At 67.5% G+C, this 20,551-nt stretch overlaps 2 protein-coding genes across 2 annotated transcripts; one reads left to right on the top strand and one right to left on the bottom strand.

The window, feature by feature from the left end:
• Nucleotides 1-424: 424 nt before the first annotated feature.
• LLGL1 (LLGL scribble cell polarity complex component 1) lies at nucleotides 425-8,710 on the top strand (the record flags this gene model as incomplete). The annotated part of the gene is made up of 21 exons (XM_082006745.1): nucleotides 425-600; nucleotides 2,785-2,866; nucleotides 2,947-3,077; nucleotides 3,479-3,637; nucleotides 3,717-3,879; nucleotides 3,973-4,108; nucleotides 4,189-4,243; nucleotides 4,401-4,558; nucleotides 4,640-4,857; nucleotides 4,961-5,028; nucleotides 5,349-5,502; nucleotides 5,859-5,963; nucleotides 6,182-6,474; nucleotides 6,559-6,712; nucleotides 6,791-6,944; nucleotides 7,040-7,323; nucleotides 7,610-7,874; nucleotides 7,985-8,099; nucleotides 8,206-8,300; nucleotides 8,413-8,536; nucleotides 8,632-8,710. 21 exons carry the CDS (start codon nucleotides 425-427, stop codon nucleotides 8,708-8,710), a joined length of 3,168 nt encoding a protein of 1,055 aa, XP_081862871.1.
• Nucleotides 8,711-10,825: 2,115 nt separating this feature from the next.
• FLII (FLII actin remodeling protein) lies at nucleotides 10,826-20,270 on the bottom strand (the record flags this gene model as incomplete). The annotated part of the gene is made up of 30 exons (XM_082006922.1): nucleotides 10,826-10,960; nucleotides 11,131-11,196; nucleotides 11,308-11,413; nucleotides 11,673-11,779; nucleotides 11,856-11,984; nucleotides 12,067-12,127; nucleotides 12,256-12,410; nucleotides 12,585-12,810; nucleotides 12,909-13,048; nucleotides 13,150-13,338; nucleotides 13,472-13,663; nucleotides 13,880-13,984; nucleotides 14,068-14,239; nucleotides 14,306-14,389; nucleotides 14,651-14,725; nucleotides 14,805-14,887; nucleotides 14,962-15,141; nucleotides 15,223-15,435; nucleotides 15,551-15,684; nucleotides 15,827-15,974; nucleotides 16,277-16,361; nucleotides 16,477-16,634; nucleotides 16,721-16,896; nucleotides 16,990-17,093; nucleotides 17,199-17,360; nucleotides 17,514-17,599; nucleotides 18,107-18,187; nucleotides 18,359-18,430; nucleotides 19,601-19,711; nucleotides 20,208-20,270. 30 exons carry the CDS (start codon nucleotides 20,268-20,270, stop codon nucleotides 10,826-10,828), a joined length of 3,798 nt encoding a protein of 1,265 aa, XP_081863048.1.
• Between the last annotated feature and the right edge of the window lie 281 nt (nucleotides 20,271-20,551).

Raw genomic sequence — 20,551 nt, 5'->3', positions numbered from 1 at the left:
GCACGCCGTCGCCGGCCGGGACTTCCTTGGGAAGGTGCCCGCGGGCGGCACGCGGCTCCGGTGGGGACGTCCCTGCCGCTGGTGGGTCCCGCTCGCCTGGTTTTGCTGCCCAGCACTGCAGACCCCCGGGGATGTCGTGGTGGGGGCTGAGCTGGACCCCACTCGCCCCTCCAGGGGCATCTGCTCCTTGGGCAGGGGCTTAGGTGGGGGGTCCCTTCCCCAAGATGCCGGATGGGGGGGCTCATGCAAGCTCAGACCTATCCTGGCCCTTGGTGTGGCTGTTGGGTTTGGTCTGTCCTGGGGTGTCAGGAGGAAATCGGGTGCAGAGTGGTGTCCCCCTCCCCGGGGACCCCCCCTTGGTGGCAGTAGGGGATGAGGCAGCATCCTCATGCTCCTCCATTGCGGGGATGAAGCTCCGGCTGGGATGGGAGCCGTGGGATGGGGCCATGGGGGCGTCCGGGAGCGGGGGGTCCCGGCTCTGACCTGCCTGTCCCCGCGGCAGACGGTGGAGCATGGCTTCCCCAGCCAGCCCAGCGCCCTGGCCTACGACCCGGTTCTGCGCGTGATGGCCATCGGCACCAAGGCGGGAGCTGTGAAGCTGTATCCTTTTCCCCCCGCGAAGGCAGGAGGTAAGGACCCCCACACACCCCGCACCCGGCTGCCCCCATCCCGGGGGACGTGGCTGTGCCTCGTCCCCTCCGCTCTGCTGGCGTCCTTCTGTCCGTCCGTCCAGCTGGGCTGCAGCTGGGCCGGCGAGGGGGGGCCGGAGGAAACCCCCGCCTTGCCCGGAACGCCGGGGGAGCCGCGGGGCTCAGCTCTCTGGGGCGGGGGGTGCTTCCCAGTGTCACCTCCCTTATCCTGGGGGCTCCTGCCCGCCCCGGCCTCGGCCACCATCGCCTTTGGCGGGGGGCAACGCCGCGGCTGCCGGACCAACCCCGCGAGGGGCAGTGGGGCCTCCAGCCGGCCTGACGCCGGGGTGAGGGGCTGCGGCGGGCGCCGAGCCCGGTCCCGGGTAGGGGGGCCGGTGGGGAGCGGGGAGGGACACACGACGACGCGGGGCCTGGCTGGGCTTTGTTGCCGGCGGCGTGCAGGGAGACTTCAGAGGGCTGCTGGCGGGCGGCCAGGGCTGGATGCGGCCCGCGCTCGGGGGCCCCGCGCCGCAGGAATGCGGGGTGGGCGTGCGGGGGGGGCGGCTGTGCCCGGATCGGGGTTGGGGTCAGGGTTGAGGGGGGGCCCCGCCACGCTCCCCCTCCCCCAGACCGGCAGCTCGCCGCCTCCGGAGCACAAAGATGGCGTGGGGTTTTTTTTCTGCTGGGGACGCCCCGGTGCCAGCCCCGGCCGCGATGTCGCCGGCCGCTCCGCTCGGCTGCCCCGCCATGGGGTGCTGGCTCCGGCCACCCCTGGATCAAACCCCCCCGGGGGCTGTGGAGCTGCCGTTGTGGGGCACTGCGGTGCCCTGCACATCCTCTATGGGGATGTTTTTGGGATGGTACCCGGCTCGGGGCTGGCAGTGGGGCGGCACGGTCCTGCCCGCAGCACTGCGCCCGGTGGCCGCCCGGCCCCGCTCCGGCTGCCACTGAGAAGATGCTTCTGGAGGTTCACGGTGCTGGGGAAGCTTGGGCCAGGCGAGGCGGCAGCTGGAGCTGGCCTGACTGGTGCTGCTGGTTAGTGGGGGCACCCGTGGGGGCACCCATGGGTGCTCCCTGGCCGGGCTGGGTGGATCCGACTGCAGACAGCCCGGCATCAAGGGGCTGCCACAGCCTGGGTTCTCCCCTGGGGCAGCTGGGGGTCCCTGGGCTCGGACCCCCATCGCGGTGAGCTGGCGCCACCGACGTTCCCCGGCCACTTGCGCCCAGGGCTGCCTGTCTCTCGGCCGGTGGCACCACTGGGTGGGGAAAGCCCGCAGGATGAGCGAGGATGGGTGGCGTCCCCTGTCCCTGCGGCACCCGGCGCCCGCTGCGTGCTCCCCGTCGCACGCCCCATTGTCTGGCCTCGCCAAAGCCTCTCCGGCTCTGGCCTGGCTCTGCCGGCTCGGCTGTGCCCGGCGCGGCCAGACAGCTCCTGCCTGTTGGTCCGGGCAGAGCCGCCGGGCCGGTTCTCGCGCCGCGGGCACCGGGGGGGTGGCCGGGGGCGAGGACCATGGGGGCCGGCGGACAGAAACCCCCGGCACACGGCATGCCAAGCCGTAGCTGCGCCGTGCACCGGCGACGCCGGGCTGGGGGAAGCAGCTCGCTGGGTCCGGGGGTGTCGGGGAGGTGCCGGGTCGGGGCGCACCACGCGGTGCTGGAGCTGCCGCGCGGATCCTGCCCCGGTTCCTGCTGAGCGGCGTTGCCGGTGGAGGAGCCGGGACCAGTCGGGTGAGTGAGGCTGTGCCGGCGCATGCCGAACCCCACCCTGCTGCCAGTGCCTGCCGGGCTGGCCGGGGCTGCGGTGCCTCTGCACGGCCCTGGCCCTGGCCCTGCGGCTGAGGAAGACGGGGGTGGCAGAGGGCAGGAGCCGGCCTGGCCCTCGCGCGCCCGCCCCAGCCGCGTGCCGGCTGCATCCTGACCCGCCGCATCCCAGCTGGAGGTGGATCCCGAGGGACGGTGGTGCGGAGGCCGGCTCTGGCGCGGGGTGCTGCCAGGGATGCTCGGCCCCGGTGGCCTGGGGCTAAACTGGCTCCTGCTTGCAGAGCTGTGACCTGGGGAGAATTGGGGCGGCTGGGGGGGGTGTCTGGGTGTTCACTGGAGTTGGGGGGGGGGGCTTGGCGCTGTACCCTCGTTGCTTCTTTGACGGCCCCCTCAGATACGGCGCGCCGGGCGTGGAGCTGACGGGCTTGCACAAAGAGACGGCCACCGTCACCCAGCTGCACTTCCTCCCCGGCCAGGTAGGTGGGTGTCCCTGGGGGGCCTGGGGGCAGCTCCCCGGCCCCCCACGCACCCCGCTGTGTCCCGTCCCCCTCCCCAGGGCTGGCTCCTCTCCCTGCTGGATGACAACACGCTGCACCTCTGGGAGGTCTGCCAGAAGGAGGGCTGCTCCCACCTGGAAGAGACCCACAGCTTCGGCCTCCCGGGACGCCCAGGGTCCGACAGCGCTAAGTTTGTCTGGGGGTGGGGTCCCCAGCCGCCCCCCACCATGGGGCTGCGGCCGGGAGCGATACCGGTGCTGGCGGGGAACAGCGCGTGGGAGCAGCCGTCCCCGCTCGGGGCGGGATCGCAGCCCAGGTCCCCTCGGCGGTGGTTTTCCTGCCGGGATGCTGCTCTGATCCCAAGTGGGGTGCTGCGGCGGGGCGGGGGAGCGCGGCCCTGGGCTTTTTGTAGGTGCTGGCCGGGCCCGGGGGCAATTAGTGGCTCTAATTGCTGTTAGCGCGGGGGCTGTCCCTGTCCCCCTGGACCAACTGGGATGGGGTTGCAGCCTTGGGGCAGGGGAGCTTTGGGGTCTCTCCGCTGCTCCCCCAGGCCCAGCACGAGGCTGACACGGTGCCCCACTCCCCCTCCAGCTGCTCCCCCGGCATCACGCGGGTGACGGTGGTCCTGCTGACCTCCGCCGGCGCGGTGGCCTGCCTGGGCACCGAGGGTGGCGCGGTGTACTTCCTCGCCCTGCCCGCCCTGGTGCTGCTGGAGGACAAAACCCTCTTCCCGGATGAGATCCTGCAGAGGTGAGCCCCGCCGGCCCCGCGCCCCCTCCCCACCCCTCCCAGCCCCCCCGACCCTCCTCTGTGTGTGTGTCCCCCGCAGCGTTCCCGATGACTACCGCTGCGGGAAGGCGCTGGGGCCGGTAGAGTCCATCCAGGAGCACCCACACGACAGCAGCCGGCTCCTCATCGGGTACAGCCGAGGGCTGGTGGTCCTCTGGGAGCAGAGCACGCGCGCCGTCCAGCACCTCTTCCTGGGGAACCAGGTACCGGGGATGGCGGGGGGCTGGCGGGGCTGTGGCCTCGTGCCCGTCTCCCCTCCCCGTCCCAGGTGTCGAGCCCCCCGTGTGCCCCCGCAGCAGCTCGAGAGCCTGGCCTGGGAGCAGAGCGGGAAGAGCATCGTCAGCTCCCACAGCGACGGCGGGTACATGGTGTGGGCAGTGAGCGGCGCCGGCCAGAGGACCCAGCAGCCCGTCATGTCCACCATCCCCTACGGTACGGGGAGGGTTGTTGGGGCTGGGGGCTGATCGTCTCATCCCGCTGCTGCAACCGCGGGGTTGGTGTTTTTGTTGCAGGTCCCTTCCCCTGCAAAGCCATCAGCAAAATTCTCTGGCGGACCTGCGAGTCGGGGTACGTCCCCGCGGCGCGGCAGGGCTGCTCCGGCGTGCACCCGTCCGGCAGCCGGGCTGGGCTGGTGATGGGCACGGGGCGGGGGGGACACCTGGGCTGCGGGGAAGATGCTCTGCAGGGTCTGGGGTCTGATGGAGGCTGCTTCATCTCCCCACAGGAACCCCTTCATCATCTTCAGCGGGGGGATGCCGCGGGCTAGCTATGGCGACCGGCACTGCGTCAGCGTGCTGCACGGCCAGACCCTGGCCACGCTTGACTTCACCTCCCGCGTCATTGACTTCTTCACTGTGCAGAGCGCCGAGGCGGCCGAGGGAGGTACGTCCCGCCGGGGCAGCCCTGGGGGGCGGGTGGTGAGGGGGAGTCTCCGCTAGCAGCAGCCATCTCCCCCCTCCCCAGGCTTCGAGAACCCCCGTGCCCTCGTGGTGCTGGTGGAGGAAGAGCTGGTGGCCATCGACCTCCAGACGCCGGGCTGGCCCACCATCCCCGCCCCGTACCTGGCACCGCTCCACTCCTCCGCCATCACCTGCTCCTGCCACGTCTCCAACGTGCCCCTCAAGCTCTGGGAGAGGATCATCAGCGCCGGCGAGCAGCAGAGCCCCCGTCTCTCCTCCGCGGTGAGTGGTGGGTAGGGGGGCTCCCCGAGCCCCGCAGGACGGGCTGCTGGAGGGGTGACGCTTGCCCCTGCGCCCTGCGAGTCTGCTCCATCCCTCCCTCCAGGCTTGGCCCATCGACGGGGGGAAGAACCTGGCCCAGGAGCCCACGCAGAGGGGGCTTCTCCTCACCGGGTGAGTGGCCTGGCTGCAGGGAGGGGGAAACTGGCTGCAGGTTCTGGGAAACCCGAAATGTGCCGAGGGGATGGGGGTCCTCAGACCCTTCCTGCGGTGGGGGAGTGGGATGGGGTGGGGGGGACTCCAGCCACGCTTGTTGGGTGGGCTGTGCCCCCCTCTTGTTCAGCTTGATGGCTGGACAGAAGTGTGTGACCCGCTGCATTGCCCCCCCCCGTCCCCCTGCTTCTGGCACGGTGGCTGCCAGCACACAGGCGGCTCTTGTTAGCCGGGCAGAGGTCAGGGCCCCACGCTAACAGGGCCTCCCCGTCCCCCCCAAGGCATGAGGACGGCACGGTGCGGTTCTGGGACGCCTCGGGGGTCTCTCTGAAGCCCCTCTACAAGCTGGGCACCGCCAGCATCTTCCAGACGGACTGTGAGCACAACGACAGCCTCAACCAGGCGGGCGAGGAGGAGTGGCCGCCTTTCCGCAAGGTGAGGTCCCCAGGGTGGGGGGGACACTGCTGCGGACCCCGGCCTCCCCTTGCACCTGCCGGAGCCGTCCCGGCTGTGCCCCGAGGACGTGTCCCCTGGCTCGGGGCACAGCTGCTGTGTGACGTCCCGTGGGGACACAAGGGACGCTTGTTCTGCGTGCCCTGTCTCGTGGGTCTGCCCCAGCGAGGGGGGGAGAGCCGGGGGACGCGTGGGGGCAGCCCTTTCCCGGGCGTGATGCCCAGAGCAGCCCGTGCGCCGCAGCCGGTACCCGCCAGCTGGTGGGGGGATATGGGGGTGCACTGGCGGACTGCCCCACGGCTGTGTGAAGGCACCCACACACACCCCCACTCCCGCAGGTGGGCTGCTTTGATCCCTACAGCGACGACCCGCGCCTGGGCGTGCAGAAGATCGCTCTCTGCAAGTACACAGCCAAGATGGTGGTGGCCGGCACAGCGGGGCAGGTAGTGTGGTGGGGGGCAGAGCAGGGGCTGCTGGGCACGTCTCGGCTCCCCCCCTTGGGCAGACAGGGCACGGGATGGGGCTTCGGGCCCTGCAGACCCCCATGCCCGTCTGTGAAGGGCTCCTACCCGCAGGGTTTAGCCCCCGGCTTGCAGCAGGGTGGCTTGTCCCTGGGGGTGTCTAGCATGCATCCTCCACCATCCGTGCTTGTCCTCTGCAGGTGCTGGTGATGGAGCTGAGTGACGAGAAGTCGGAGCACGCGGTCAGCGTGGCCACAGTGGACCTGCTGCAGGACCGCGAGGGCTTCACCTGGAAGGGCCATGACCGGCTGGCCCCCAGGAACGGGCCCTTGCCCTTCGCCCCTGGCTTCCAGCCCAGCGTGCTGGTGCAGTGCGTGCCCCCCGCCGCCGTCACCGCTGTCACCCTCCATTCCGAGTGGAACCTCGTGGCCTTCGGCACCAGTCACGGCTTTGGACTCTTCGACTATTACCGGCGCAACCCCGTGCTGGCCAGGTATGGGGAGGGTCTCGGTGCTGGGGACCCCTCCAGACCGACATGGCAGGGGTCTGGGCACTGAGCGGCAGTCGGTACCCACAGGTGTACGCTGCACCCCAATGACTCGCTGGCCATGGAGGGGCCCCTGTCCCGCGTGAAGTCCCTCAAGAAGTCCCTGCGGCAATCCTTCCGCCGCATCCGCAAGAGCCGGGTGTCGGGCAAGAAGAGGCTCAATGCCAGTAGCCCCTCCAGCAAGGTGGGCAAGGAGCGGGGCAGCCACGGCTGCTCCTCGTCCCTCCCAGGCAGGGGCTGACCCCCGCGTCCCCCTCCCCAGGTACAGGAGGCCAACGCGCAGCTGGCCGAGCAGGCAGGACCCCCCGAGGTGGAGATGACGCCTGTGCAGCGGCGGATAGAGCCCCGCTCGGCTGACGACTCGCTCTCGGGGGTGGTGCGGTGCCTCTACTTCGCCGACACCTTCCTCCGAGACGGTGAGACCCTCCCGCCCCGGGAAGAGCCCCCGAGCTGGGTCTGGCTGGTGCCACGCTGTGGGGAGGGGGCTCTGACGCTGCTCCCGTCCTCGCAGCCGCCCACCACGGCCCCACGATGTGGGCAGGGACCAATTCTGGCTCGGTGTTCGCCTACGCCCTGGAGGTGCCATCGCAGGAGAAGTTTTCGGAGCGGGCGGTGGAGGCGGTGCTGGGGAAGGAAATCCAGCTGATGCACCGGGCACCGGTGGTGGCCATCGCGGTGCTGGACGGACGGGGCAATCCCCTTCCCGAGCCCTACGAGGTCTCACGGGACCTGGCCAAGGCCCCCGACATGCAGGGCAGCCACTCCATGCTCATCTCCTCCGAGGAGCAGTTCAAGGTTAGTGTGGGGCTCTGTGTCCCGCCGTGGTGGGGATGGGACCCACCACCCACACCATGCCCCATGTCCTCTCTGGGTGTCCCTATCACTCCGGGTGCAGGGATGGGCCTGGGGGTGACCGGCCAGGTCCTGGAGCACTCCAGTGCCTGGCCCTGCGGTGGTAGCTCTGAGGGGAAGGTGCTGCCCTTTTGCCAAGGAATTCCATGGTAGGAGACTGCTCAGGTGCCCCCAAAGTGCCACAGGTTCCTGCTCCCCCCTGGAACCTGGCTCCTCTCGCCCCACCCAGGTCTTCACGCTGCCCAAAGTGAGCGCCAAGACCAAGTTCAAGCTGACGGCGCACGAGGGCTGCCGGGTGCGGAAGGTGGCCCTGGTGAGCCTGGCCAGCGCCGTCTCCGAGGAGCGGCTGGAGAACTGCCTGGCCTGTCTCACCAACCTGGGTGACATCCACATCTTCACCGTGCCCGGCCTGCGGCCCCAGGTCCACTATGGCTGCATCCGCAAGGAGGACATCAGCGGCATCGCCTCCTGCGTCTTCACCAAGCACGGCCAGGGTGAGGGCACCAGCCCTGCGCTGGGGGCAGTGTCCCTCGTAGATGGGACGTTGTTACCGGCTGCAGCCCCGCGGGGCCTCCCTGAGCCTCTGCGCTTTCCCCCATTCCAGGTTTCTACCTAATTTCGCCCTCCGAGTTCGAGCGCTTCTCGCTGAGCGCCAGGAACGTGACGGAGCCATTGTGCCGGCTGGAGGTCGCCCGGCTCCAGGACACCTCCTGCCTCAGGTGGGACGTGCCCTGGGGGCACGGGGGCTTTGCTACGGCAGCACCCCTGTACCCCCGCCCTGTGGCACCGGCTCCAGCAGTAACTTCTCCTCATGTTTCCTTCCAGCAACAGCTCAACGGTGACGCCGAAGCTGCCGCAGGCGAATGGCACCCACGTCCCACGCAGCCCCGAGGGCCGACACTCCCCCACCGACAGCGACCGTGAGTGATCGCCCTGTCCCCACCACGCGCACCGCGTCCCCCTGGGCCCCGCTCCGCGGCCGGCCCCGTGTCGCGGCTGCCCCCCAGCCCTCCCGTCTCTGTGGCTTCCCAGGGTCCCCCGAGGAGCACCCGGCCGCCTTCTCGCCCGGCCCCATCGACTCCCCCAACAGCAGCATGGAGAACCCGCTGGACACCACCGGGGACATCACCGTGGAGGAAGTGAAGGATTTTCTGGCGTGAGTGGGGGGGACGCGGTGTAACCAGCGCCCATGGCCAGCACCGAGGGGTCGCGGCGATGCCCCCGGCTGCCTCTCACCCTGCTCTGCCCCAGGTCCTCGGAGGAAGCGGAGAGGAACCTGAGGAACGCCAGCGAGGACGAGGCCCGGCCCGCGGGGATCCTCATCAAGTGAGGTGCGTGAGGGGCCAGTGGGGATGCGGGTCTGGCTGCAAAGCCCGGGGTGCCATGGGCTTCGGAGCTGGGACCCCACCGCTGTGCCCCAGCATCCCCCTCCATCGCTGGGAGGACAGGGCTGTGGTCCCTGGGGCCTGTAGAGGAGGGGGTAGCCGGGGGGCAGCCTGTCCCGGGGCCCCCCAGGATCCCCTTCTCAGGGGCTGCGTCACCCGCAGGCAGCGACGGTGCCCGCGGCCTCCCCGGCCCATCTTGGTGCTCGGATTCCCGGGATGCGCGACTCGACTGGACCCCCCCGCGCCCCCTCCCCGCGTAACGTAGACTCGCCTCTTCTCTAACATCCGCGCCGGCCGCCGGCACGCCCCGGCTCTGGCACGCTCCCCCCGCGCCTCCCTGCCCGGCCGCCGGCCCCGGCCCCCCGCCGGCCCTGAGCGGGGGGCCGTGGTGCACAAACTCTTCCCGGGGAAGATAATTTTCATTTTTTATATGTACACGGTTGAGTGTCACTGTCCCCTGCTCCAGAGCCCCCTTCCCGGGGGATGCTGCTGCTTCCCCGGCTCCACGGGGAGTGCTGGGGCTCATGGATCCCCTTTGTCCCCCGGTGTTGGTCTCTCGGGGAGGTGGGGGGCCGGGAGCCCCCGGGCATGGCCCCCCTGCCCCGCTCTGTGTTTACATGCCCGGCTCCCTGCAGTTTACAGCCCCGTCCCCTGCCTGCCGCGAGGCTCCGGCTGCCGCACAGGGACTGTCCCCTTGCCAGGGGAGCCCGGTGTGGACCCCCGGCTCCCAGGTGGGCACTGGAGGGCCTCAGCAGCCCGGGGAGGGGCACGGTGGGGGGGGTCACAGGTGGCCTTTTTCTCTTAGTGGCTTCTCCAAGGGCTATTCTCCAGGTTGGGCTCCGTGCCTGCTGCTCCTTTCTGACACTGATTCCTGCCACGGGTGGGTTTGGGATGGGATCACACTGCGGGGGACATGCCGGCTCCTGGCCCTCAGCCACACTGTGGCGGGGGGCAGATGGGGCATGGGGCTGCCCCACCCTGGGGGTCTCACTGTGCCAAAGCCCCCGTGGGCTCCCCAGCCTGGCCTCGTCCTCGCAGGGGACTGCGGCGATGCTGGCTCTGTCCCCTGGCCCATGGTGGCTGTCCCTACGTGGCTCCGGGGCTCAGCCCGGTACCTGTCCCTCTCCTTTTGGGGATCCGGTGTGGTTTCGGGCCCCCTGGGCTCTCTTGCGGTACGTGTGTGGCTGGGGGGGGGCCGGGCGAGGCAGCGCTGCCCTGGGCTCCATCACTGCCTGCCGGGGCGGGGGCTGTAGTGTCCCTGGTAGAACCCCCCCCACCTCATCCTTTTTTTTTTGTTTTGTGTTTTTTTTTGTTTGTTTGTTTTTGGTAAGATGAATTTAGCGTTGTTTAGTTATTAAAAATACTGGTTTTTAATATTGAAAATAAAAGCATTTAATATCAACGGCCTGGGCTGCAGGTGTTCAGGGCTGTGCAGGTTCAGGCTCTGGGGGCCCGGCCTCCGGCACCCCTCCAGGGGAGCTGGGTGGGTGCCGGAGCCCCCCAAGCTGTGGTGGAGTAGGACTGAGGCGGGGGGGAAACGACCCTACTTGGGAGCAAGATGGGCACAGTCAGAGCCTGGCACGGCCTTGGGGTGAGAAGTGCAGCCTTTATTGATATGATACCGATGGGCCGGCCCCTGCTGGGGGTCTGGCCCCCAGGACAGTGGGGCCGGCTGTAAGGCCCAGGGCTGAGAGCCCCTCAGGCCCCTGCCCAGTGCTCTTTAGCAAAGCATCCCCCCACCCAAACTGGGAAACACTCCTATCCCCCAGTTGCAGAGGGAGCTCAGCACTGGTTTGGGGCAGCAGCATCCCCAAGCAGGGTGTAACAGGGGTCCGCACGGCCCCGTATGCCCCCCAGGAAGGGAAGGGGCTGAGCTGGGCCCCGTGCCAGAAGGGGGGACAGCGGGTCAGCCCCAGTGCTCCCCACTGGCCCCAGCTCGGGGAGAAGCGGCTCCAAGGGTTGAAGCTTGGCTGGGAGCAGGCGTGTGCGGCAGCGCAGGGTGCTGGGGGTCCGGCTGTGCCACGGGGGGCTGGAACCGGAGCGCCGGGTGCCCTCGGCCCTTAGGCGGGCGGCTTGCGGAAGACGCTCCAGGCATGGAAGCAGCGGGTGAAGGGCCAGGGCTCGTTGCCTTTCCGCACCAGCCGGAGCTTGCGGGGACGCGTGGGGTCCTTGGAGCGCATGTGCTGGATGTAGACCTGGGGCAGAGCACAGCCATGGGGGTCCCCGGCCCTTGCCCACCTCAGGGGCTGGCTGCTCCCAGGCCCGGGGGCTGCTGGCAGCTCTGCACCGCCGTGCATGGGGCAGGATCGGGGCCCCAAGGGGACACGAAGCCCAAATCCTGCCTGCTCCCAGCAGCGGGCCCTACCTGGCACGCCTTAAGGCTCAGCTTGATCTCCACCTGGCTGGTCTGGGTGCCCACCCACATGTAGACCTGCAGGAAGGACGTGCAGGCGGGCTCAGCCAATGGAGCCACTGGCAGATCCGGCCCCTGCCGTGCTGCCCCCGGATCGGGACACAGGACGACCTCACGCCCCTGGCTCACCTCCTGCCCGTTGTCCAGCAGCATGATGTCATCATCAGCCAGGTCATCCTGGCAGAAATCGGAGCACTTCTCTGACACGGAGAAATAGCCCTTCTCGTTGGAGCACCTGTGGGGAGAGCCAGAAGGGGACTGCATCAAAGGCATGAGTGTGTTAGGGCTCAGCTTGTGCAGAAGAAAGGGATGTGGTGGAGCAGCTGTTTCAGCCAGTTGATGCCCACAGATGGACCGAGTTGGGAGAGGGGCTTTGCCTGTCACGGGGAGCCACGCCCTGGCGAGCCTGGGAGGACCGAGCCCCTGGTGAAGGCCAGCATGAGATGAAGGGGACCAGCAGAGACTGGAGCAGCCCTTCCTGGGCTGGGACCCACCTGAAGAGCCGTGAGTGCTTCATATAGTCAGCGTCTTCGTCATAGGGCTTCTGACTCCCGATGCCCACCCAGAAGAAGTTTTCAGGCTCTTCTCCTTCATTGATGACCTGCGAGGGCAGGGACAGGGCTGAGCGTGGCCGTCGCTAGCCCCCGGTAAGGCCCGCCGTGCCCCCAGCTGCTCGCCTGCTTGCTGTAGGAGTCGTCAAACATGTGGTTCATGATGTCCTCAGCCAGCTTGGCCTCGTCGGGGTCAGCTGCCCGGCCCACCCAGGTGTAGACGATGCCCTGGTTGTCCGTGCTCTCAAAGGGCACCTGGGGGAGCGCAGAGAGTCAGGGCTGCCCGAGCAGGGCAAGTGGCCGAGCATCCCCGAGGATGCTCAGCCATGAGCAGTACCTTGAGGATGAAGCAAAACTCTGAGTTGAGCAGACCAGCGTCAGTGTTGATCTGGATGCACCTAGAAAAGAAGCCCACGAGGCACAGTCAGCAAGAGATCAGGCAGTTGTGCCCACTAGCACATACCCCACCAGGAGTCTGGCACCCGTGGGTGCTGCCTGGCCCGGAGCAGCCCCTGGGAGGGCTGACCTTGTGCAGAGGGCCCCACCGTTGGTGCGGATGTGGTAGAGGCTGGGCTGGGGCGGGCTGGCCCTGTCCTTCCGCTTGCCCCGGTGGATGACGAACCTCCTCTTGAAGTGCGAGAGGAACTTGGGGTTCTCCTGCTGCTGGGTCATGCGCACGACCTGGCAGGGGTGGGTGTCAGCAGGGTCATGGGGAGCCCCCAAACACAACCCCAAGCCCCAGTTGCACCCATCGCCCTTCCCCATCGCTGCTGCTATCCCCTGCCCTTAGCCTGGGGGGCAGAGAGGGCGTAGGGGGACCCTTGTGTCACCCCCAGGAGCACACGGTGGGGTCACCTCCAGCTTGCCGGGGAAGAGACTCTCGAACTTCTTCTGGAGGCTGAAGGTGAAGGTGAGCCAGCCCATGTTGGAGGCCTCCCGGCCCTGCCAGAAATAGACGATGCACTGGAAGTCTTCCTCAGGTTGTTTCTCCTCTTCCTCTTCCTCACCCTCCTCCTCCCCTTTGCCTTCACTCTTCTTCTTCTTCTCCTCCTCCTCCTCATACTCCACTGGCACCCAGTACCTGAGGGCAGGAACGGGGGGTGATGTGAGGAATGGGGAAGGGAGATGGGGGGACGAGGTGGTCCAGCAGCCCCGGAGAGGGGACGAGCCAGGTCTCACCTGCAGAGGAAGACGTAGCAGTCATGGGTGTGGAAGTGGCCGAACTCCTCCTCGGGCAGGCGAGCAAATTTCTTGCCCTCCAACACGAAGCCCTCCATGCCGTCCAGGTCCTCATTCCACTCCTCCATCAGCTGCTCCGCCTGTGGCCCCACATGCTCCATCAGCCGGCGGCCACCCAGCCCCTCCCTCGGCAGCCGGCCCAGGGCCGTGGGGGGACGCACGGGACGGTCCCCAGCCCTACCTCGCTCAGGGGCATGGGGGGCTGGCGGGGCAGGAAGAGCGCCGTGAGGTCAGCCTTCATCTGGTCCTTCTTCTCGGCGTCCTTGCGGACCTTGCCGGCAAGGCCGCCCTCCTGCAGCACCGTCTCGGCATTGCGGGTGTAGTCCACGCGCAGGACATCGTCCCAGTTCTTGAACTTAGACTTGAACACCTAAATCGCAGAGCAAGTACTGCACCCTGGGCCACGGCACCCTCCCTGGCACCCGGCACCCCACCCGGGGGGGGTCTGAGCCCGCGTCTCCCTCCCCGGCACCGCTGCCCAGGGCTCCGTGCCTGTGCACTACCTGGCACTCGGTGCCCTCCAGGTTCCTGGTGACCATGGCGTGCTTGGGCCGGTGCAGCATGCCGCACAGCTCCTGGCTCAGCTTCAGCGCCGCCGCCCGCACCAGCCGCGGCGACTTCCTCCCGATCCAGATGAAGACGTCGGACCAGCAGTCCAGGATGTACACGCTCTTGGTGTCCAGCAGGCTCTGCAGCTGAGGGCACCGCAGGGAAAAGGGGGTCAGGCACCTCTGGGCTTCCCTAGCTGGAAAACGCCCTGCCTGCTCCCAAAAGACAGACGGGAAGAGCAGAGCATCCCCCAGCCGGGGCCCCGCTGGCCGAACCTGCCTCTCCCAGGGCACAGCTGGAGGCAGAGGGGCCATGAAACGCCTCACTGGTCGGATTGGGAGAACCTCCCTGCCCCATCCTACCAGGCGCATCTCCGGCATCAGATCAGCCTTCAGCCTCTTCTTGTGCTCCACCGAGAGCTTGTAGTTGATCTGGGGTAGCTCCAGGTAGCCCAGGCCCAGGCCGACCTGCGGAGGGGACGGGGACACGGGTGAGGGGGGGCTGCAGGGCCCCGGCAGTGCCGACAACCCCACGGACGGCAGCTCCCCACCTTGTACAGCTTGGGCTTGTGGGGCTGGAAGTCATCGGGGACGCAGGGCCGGATCTCCTCTGGCTGCCCCCCCAGTGCCTCCCAGAAGTCGGGGGTCTCCTGGCCCTGGGCGAGCAGCGTGATCTCCGCCTTGCCCTTCCGCTCGTTCTTGTTGATCTTTTCGGCGAAGAGCCTGTGGCGGGAGCGGGTGAGATGGCAGGTGGGCTCCCCGCGCCCCCAGCCCCCCGACCAGCCCTACCTGGCCTTGGTGGTGCTGCTCAGCGTGGCCTGGCTGCCGCGCCACACGAAGAGGTTGAGGCCGTGGTCCAGGAGGAAGACGAACCTGGTGGATACAGAGGTGAGAGGACAGTCGGGAGAGAGCGGGGTGCACCGAGCGTCCTCCCCACCCCCGGGGTCCTTGCGGAGCCGGGCGCCGCAGTTGCTGGGGCTGCCAAGTGGGGTTTGGACCCACATCCTTGCAGAAAGGTACGGGCATGGCCGATTTTCACCCCAGACCTGCAGCTATGGTGTCTTGGGTTGGACCCTGCCAACATGCTGTCCCTCCGCAGGGACCCTGTGTCCCCTGGCCGCTCCCCCTGCTCACCGGGGGTCCAGCGATGTCCCTTTCAGTGCCACTGGCTCCAGCTTGACGTTCTTCTTCCCATAGACACGGTACAGCCTGGGGGAGAGACGGCCACGGTGGGATGGGGGGCACTGCCTGCCCCACGCCTCCTCCCAGCCCCTGGCCCCAGCGGTACCTGGTGACGTATTGCGTGTCCTCGACGGTGAAGAAACCGCTGGCCGTGCCACCCTCAATGTAGGAGATGTCGTTGTCGAAGACCTGGGGGTAGGGAGGGGGTCAGGGCGGCAGAGGCAGGGCTGGGGGCTATGGTGGGGGCAGAGGGTCGGCCTCACCTGGAGGAACTCGTCGCTCTCATCCCCCATCTCCTCCCGGATGCTGCGGCACTCGGCCCCCAGGTAGTTGCGGAGGTTGACAGCATGGATGGCAGAGCAGGCCTTCTTGTCCAGCGTGGCCTCCTGCCCGATCCAGTAGTAGATCTCCCAGCTGAGGGAACCGTTCTCATCCAGGAAGGTCTGGGAAGGGACAGGGGGTGAGATGGGACGGCCGTGGCCCCGGGTTGGGGACATGGGGGACCCTTGGTTCTCCCTGGGTACCTTGAGCACGATGTAGCAGTCGGCCTCGTAGAACTTGCCGTGGAAAGCCTCATCCACCAGCGTGGGCACAAAGTTCTCGATCTGCCAGACGCAGAGGCCGGGCAGCTGCCCCACATCCTCGCTGAAGAACTCCGAGTAGTCCAGCTGCGGCTTCTCCAGGCCCTGGTCCCAGCGGCGCGTCTTCAGGTCTGGCACCTTCGCCTCCCCGCTCTCCTGCGGGGATGGGGACAGGTCACCAAGCTGGGGGCAACTGGGTCCCTGCTGGTGCCTGGGGTGGGCCGGGGGCATGCGGTGCTGCTCGGGGCCCCTCTCCCACCCCAGACCCTACCTCTATCTTCTTGTTCTTCTCCTGGGCCACATCCGACATCCCCTTCAGCACCTGCTTGGCCTGGTCGTCCTGGGTAGAGTCTTTGCGCCGCCGGAGCCGCATCTTGCGGGCCAGCGGGTCCTTGGTGCCGCTCCCTGGGGACATGGGGGCAGGGTGAGAGGCAGCCAGGGCACCCATGCCTTGCGTGGGGCACGCCGAGGGGCACGGCTCACTTCCCAGCCTCTCCCAGGGTGCTGCCCGAGGCAGGGGCTGTCCCCCACGTCCCCGCATGCTTACCTGCCGCGGCGGCCGCGACGGTGGCTGGGGAGGCTCCGGCCAGGCGGAGCTGGTTCTGCAGGGAGAAGTCAATGTTGTACCACTCCGATGTCCGATCTGCCGGCTTCGGGGGCATCACCAGGTTGGGGTTCTCGCGCACGTCCAGGATCTGCCGAGGAGGGAACGGGAGACCGCGCTGCTCTGAAGCACAGGCTCACGGGGACGCTGAGGATGTGGGGTGGGACGGGAGACCTCCAGAGCACCCTGGGCTTCGGTGAGGCGAGAGGGGATGTGGAGGGAGCCCTGAACCTACCGCCTGCCTGGGCTGAACGGTGTGCCAGGCTGCATGTATTGGCCCCAAAACTCGCTGTCCTCACCTCACCCCATCCCACCCTCTAGCCCTGGGATCCCAGGGCCACGCTGGGGCTGCAGTGGACCCAGCGCGAGGCGGAGGGAGTGTTGGGCTCTCACCTCCATGTCTGTCAGGAAGTGGATGGCCTCCGGCAGCGTCACCAGGCGGTTCTTGTTCAGCACCAGCTTCCTCAGCTTGGAGCACCTGTGGGACACAGAGATGCTGGTGAAGGGCCAGGCCAGGGTGACACCCTGTCACTGCACAGCCCCTGTGTCCCCTCTCAGGGTCAGAGCAGATCCAGCTTGGGGCCTGCCCCTACCTGCACAGGCTCTCGGGGATGAGCTCCAGGTTGTTGTTGGCCGCCATGAACTCCTCAAGGTTGGCAAGCTTGCCAATGCCTGAGGGGATCCCATCAAAGTCGAGCTTGTTGGAGTTCAGGTACATCTTCTTCAGCTTGGTCAGCTTGCAGATGGCCGACTGGGGAAGGAGGAGACGGTGTGGTGAGGGAGAGCCTGGCATCGTGGAGGCCAGGGCAGGGACACCATGTACGGGCAGGGACCTACAGGCAAGGAGGTGAGCTGGTTGCGGGACAGGTTGAGGGTCTCCAGCTGGGTCCACTGGTCGATGCAGAGAGACAGCTCCATGATCTGGTTGCTGCTGAGGTTGAGGCGCCGCAGGCTGCCCAGGGTGTAGAGGCACTCGGGGACACGGCTGAGGTCGTTGCAGGACAGGTCCACATCTGGGGGAAGACAATGGGGTGAAGACCCCCACCAGAGTTGAGAGAGCCCCTGGAGGGCCCTGTGCACTACGGGGCTGGGTGCCCCGATCCTACCTGCCAGGTTCACCAGGCCCTCGAGGCTGGTGGGCAGATTGCTCTGCGTGCGCTGGGTGTTCCTGAGGTGGAGGGTCTGCAGGGCTGTCATCGCCGGGAGCTGCCTATAGGCCACGGAGAACCACGGGGCAGAGGGAGCGTCAGGGCTGGAGCAGGCACCTGGCCCAGCCCCGGCATCGTGGGATCCAGCGCAGAAAACGGGGCCTTACCGGAGCTGCGCGTGCAGGAGGGGGTTGTTGTTGAGGATGAGGGTCTGGAGGTGGACCAGGCGTCTCATCTGCGGTGGGAGGCTCTCCAGCTTGTTGTTGCTCAGGTCGAGGTAGAGCAGGTCCGTCAGGTTGATGAAGAGCTGGTTGGGGATGGCCTCAATGCTGTGGGGATATGGGCTTCTTCAGAGCTGCCTGGGACCTGCACCAGCCCTGGCTGTCCCTTGGAGAGGGGCAGAGAGCAGGACCCAGAGTGAAGGGGGGTGGGATGGAGGTGGCCATGGCTAGAGGGGGATGGCTGCCCTGGCCTGGCCCTACCTGTTGTGGCCGAGGTTGAGGACCAGCATGTTCTTGGCATTCTCCAGTTCCCTGGGACACTCTGTGAGCTGGTTGTAGCTCAGGTCCTGGGGCAAATGGGAGAGCAAAGCAGGCATCACGCTCTGCCCCGCGTCCAGCAACCACCACCCAAACCTGAGGACCAAGGGGCATCTTCAGGGGCTCGGCCTGCCCGCAGCCACGCTGCGCCTTGCCGCTGGACCTTGCGGTGCCCAGCAGCAGGAGCTGGATGAGCAGGTGGGGGACCCAGCCACGGCATCAGCCTTTAACGGAGGCATTGCCACAGGCTCCCCCCGCCCGCAGCCAACCTCCCCAGCGCGCGGGCATGGGGTCAGGACTGTTGCTGAAAGGGAACAGGAGCCCTTGCTGCGGGGAAGCTAGTTATGGCCTGGGCACCCGAATGTCGAAGGGAGCCAGGCAGCGCTGAGCCCCAATTTACTCCCTGAACCGTTCCCCGAGATGCTCCTCGGCTCCACTGTGCTCCCCCAAGGAGCACGAGGGGCCACCGAGGTGCAGAATCGGGACCCAGGGGTCTGAGCTGGCTCTCGCATTAGCTGAGGAGACTCTGCACCTACCAGCACTGAGAGATCATCCAGCTGGAAGATATCATCGGGGACTCCCGAGTTCTTCAGGTTGTTTGCACGAGCCACAATCGCCTTGAAGAGGAGAGAGAGAGGTGAGTACGGCCACCCAGCGGCTCTACGGGTGCTGAGCCCGCTGGGGTGGCCAGGGACGATCCTCGTGTGCCCCCAGAGCCAGGGGCTGGCCGAGAGGTGCCTGGGGACACCAGCCCTGATGAAGGCAGGATGCATGAGGGGGACACTCACCCGGAGGCAGGGCAGGCCGGAGAGCTCGCCGTGGAGCGTGGTGAGGCTGTTGTGACTCACGGAGAGGTGTTCCTGCAGGGAAGCCCCAGACAAGTGAGCAGAGAGAGGGGCTGGTGTGGGGCAGCGGTCGGGCCTCCGCATTGATGTGGGGGCTCCTCAATCCCGGGATAGTCGGGGGCTTGCAGAGACATGGGGTGAGCTCAGCCTTGACCCAGACAAGGCTGCTGGGATGCTCCCAGTCTCAAACGGGTTGGTTGGCTCCAGCGCGCCTCCGCACCCCTCATTGCTTGAGGCAGACCTGGCTGAGACTCCCCAGCCCTGCTGCAGGGTTCAGGGTGCTCTGGGCTGCTACCGCGGTGGCTTGCGGCAGTCCCACACAGCCCCCGAGCAAACAGCCCCCAGTTCTTGGAAACGCTTCTCACTGGGCGATCTGGAAACGGGCAGGCACATGGGGATCAGCAAGGTTGGAGGAGGGCCCAGGGGAAATTTTTGTTTTCCTTTGGGCATCACCGGCCCCGGCTGTTACCTGCTCAGCAAAATGAGGAATTGGCAGACTGAGGGCAAGATGCCAGGTTTTAAGTCTAGCCGTGGCCCCCGAGCATCTGGCCAGCCTGGCAGGAGCGTGGCTCCGAGCAGCACGGAGGGCTTCCCCACTTGCTGCTGCTGAGCAGGGCGCACCCGGCATGGTGAGGAGGACATTTGGTGGCATTTAAAGCGTTATGTTTGTCTGACACCGATTTAACGATGTCTGTAACGTGCTACAGCTCACCGCCAAAGCAAAGCTTAGCCATGGCCTCCACCGAGGGCCTGGTCATGCACAAAACTCGAGCTGCCCATAAAACAAAGCCAGGCAGCTGCCACCTACTGCTTTTTAAATCTTTTAGCAAAGGAGGAGGGAAAAAAAGCCCCAAAACCTTAATCCTCCCTGTACTAAACCTTCACCCTTCCCTTCCCTTCTGCTAAAGGGCAGAGGATCTAAGCATGTTTTTTTGTCTGGTTTTCTAGGAAAACAAGGTGAAACCGAATACAAGCCTGTCTCAACCCCACTCCTAACAGCTCCTGCATCCAATTTCAACCACACGTCGTAGCTCAGCCCTATTATTAGACACCAGAGCATCCGCCGATGAGCCACGAGGCTGCCAGGCGCCAGGCTCTCGACACCGCCGCGCAGGGCCCCGTCTGAGCTCGCAGCCCCAGTGGGAGCCGTCGAGCCCCATCCCCTGCCCAAAACGTGCCACTCACCAGCTTCTGGAGGGCGGCGAGCTCCTCGGGCAGGTAGCAGAGCCCCGTGCGGTTCAGCTTCAGCCAGCGCAGGCTGGTCATCGCCTTGACGTGCTCTGGGAAGTAGCCGCCCTGCGAGGAGGAGGAGGAGGAGGAGGAGGAGGAGGAGGAGGAGGGTGAGAAAACCACCTGCCCCACGGGGTGAGGATCTGGGGACCTCAGTCTGTCCAGCCCTATGAGGTCGGGGGGGGACGCCTGGCATCACCCAGTCCTATGGGACTGGGAGCTGGGGAGGGCGGGAGCGCCCAGTCCTGTGGGATTGGGAGCTGGGGGGCCAACATCACCCGGCTTTTTGGGGCCCCGTGGGTTCGGAGGGTGGAGTTTGCCCAGCTGTAGAGGCTGGAGGGGTCAGGGACTGCCAGGCCCTATAGTGCCTATGGGGCCAGGGCTGCCCCTAGACGAGCACCCCCGCTCTGGGGCCAGACGCACCGGGACGGGAGACAGCACCCAGCCCCGGGGAACCGAGCTGAGCCTGCGGGGCCGGGCCCAGCCTCGCCCAGCGCTCGGGGCCTGGGGCCGGGCTGTCACCCCTCACCCCGCTCCCGGTGTCTCCCATTCCCCCCCGCACCTTGAAGTCGTTGCCACTGAGGTCGACACCGCGGACGAAGGGCAGGACCCCGGTGGCCGCCATGGCGGCGCTGGCGGCGGAAGGACCCGGCGGCCGCGGGCTCCGCCCCGCCCCGCCCCCTTCCCCGCTCGGCCCCGCCCCGGTGGTGACGCCTACGCCAGGTTCTGCTTCCGAGCGCGGGTGGGCGGGGCCGAGCCGCGCCGCGCCCTCATTGGCTGGGCCCGCACCGGGGGCTGCGGGGCGCGCCGGCACGCGCTGGCCGCGGGGGTGAGTGCGGGCGGGGGCGTCCGCTCCGGTCCTGCCCTTGGGCGGGTCGGGGCTCCGGGGCCGCCCCGGCCGGTGCC

This window comes from Phaethon aethereus, assembly GCF_964289735.1.
Source record: "Phaethon aethereus genome assembly, chromosome: 15".
NCBI classification, from domain to species: Eukaryota; Metazoa; Chordata; class Aves; order Phaethontiformes; family Phaethontidae; genus Phaethon; species Phaethon aethereus.
The sequence above is the reverse complement of the archived record's forward strand: the minus strand, read 5'-3'. Positions and strand labels throughout refer to the sequence as shown.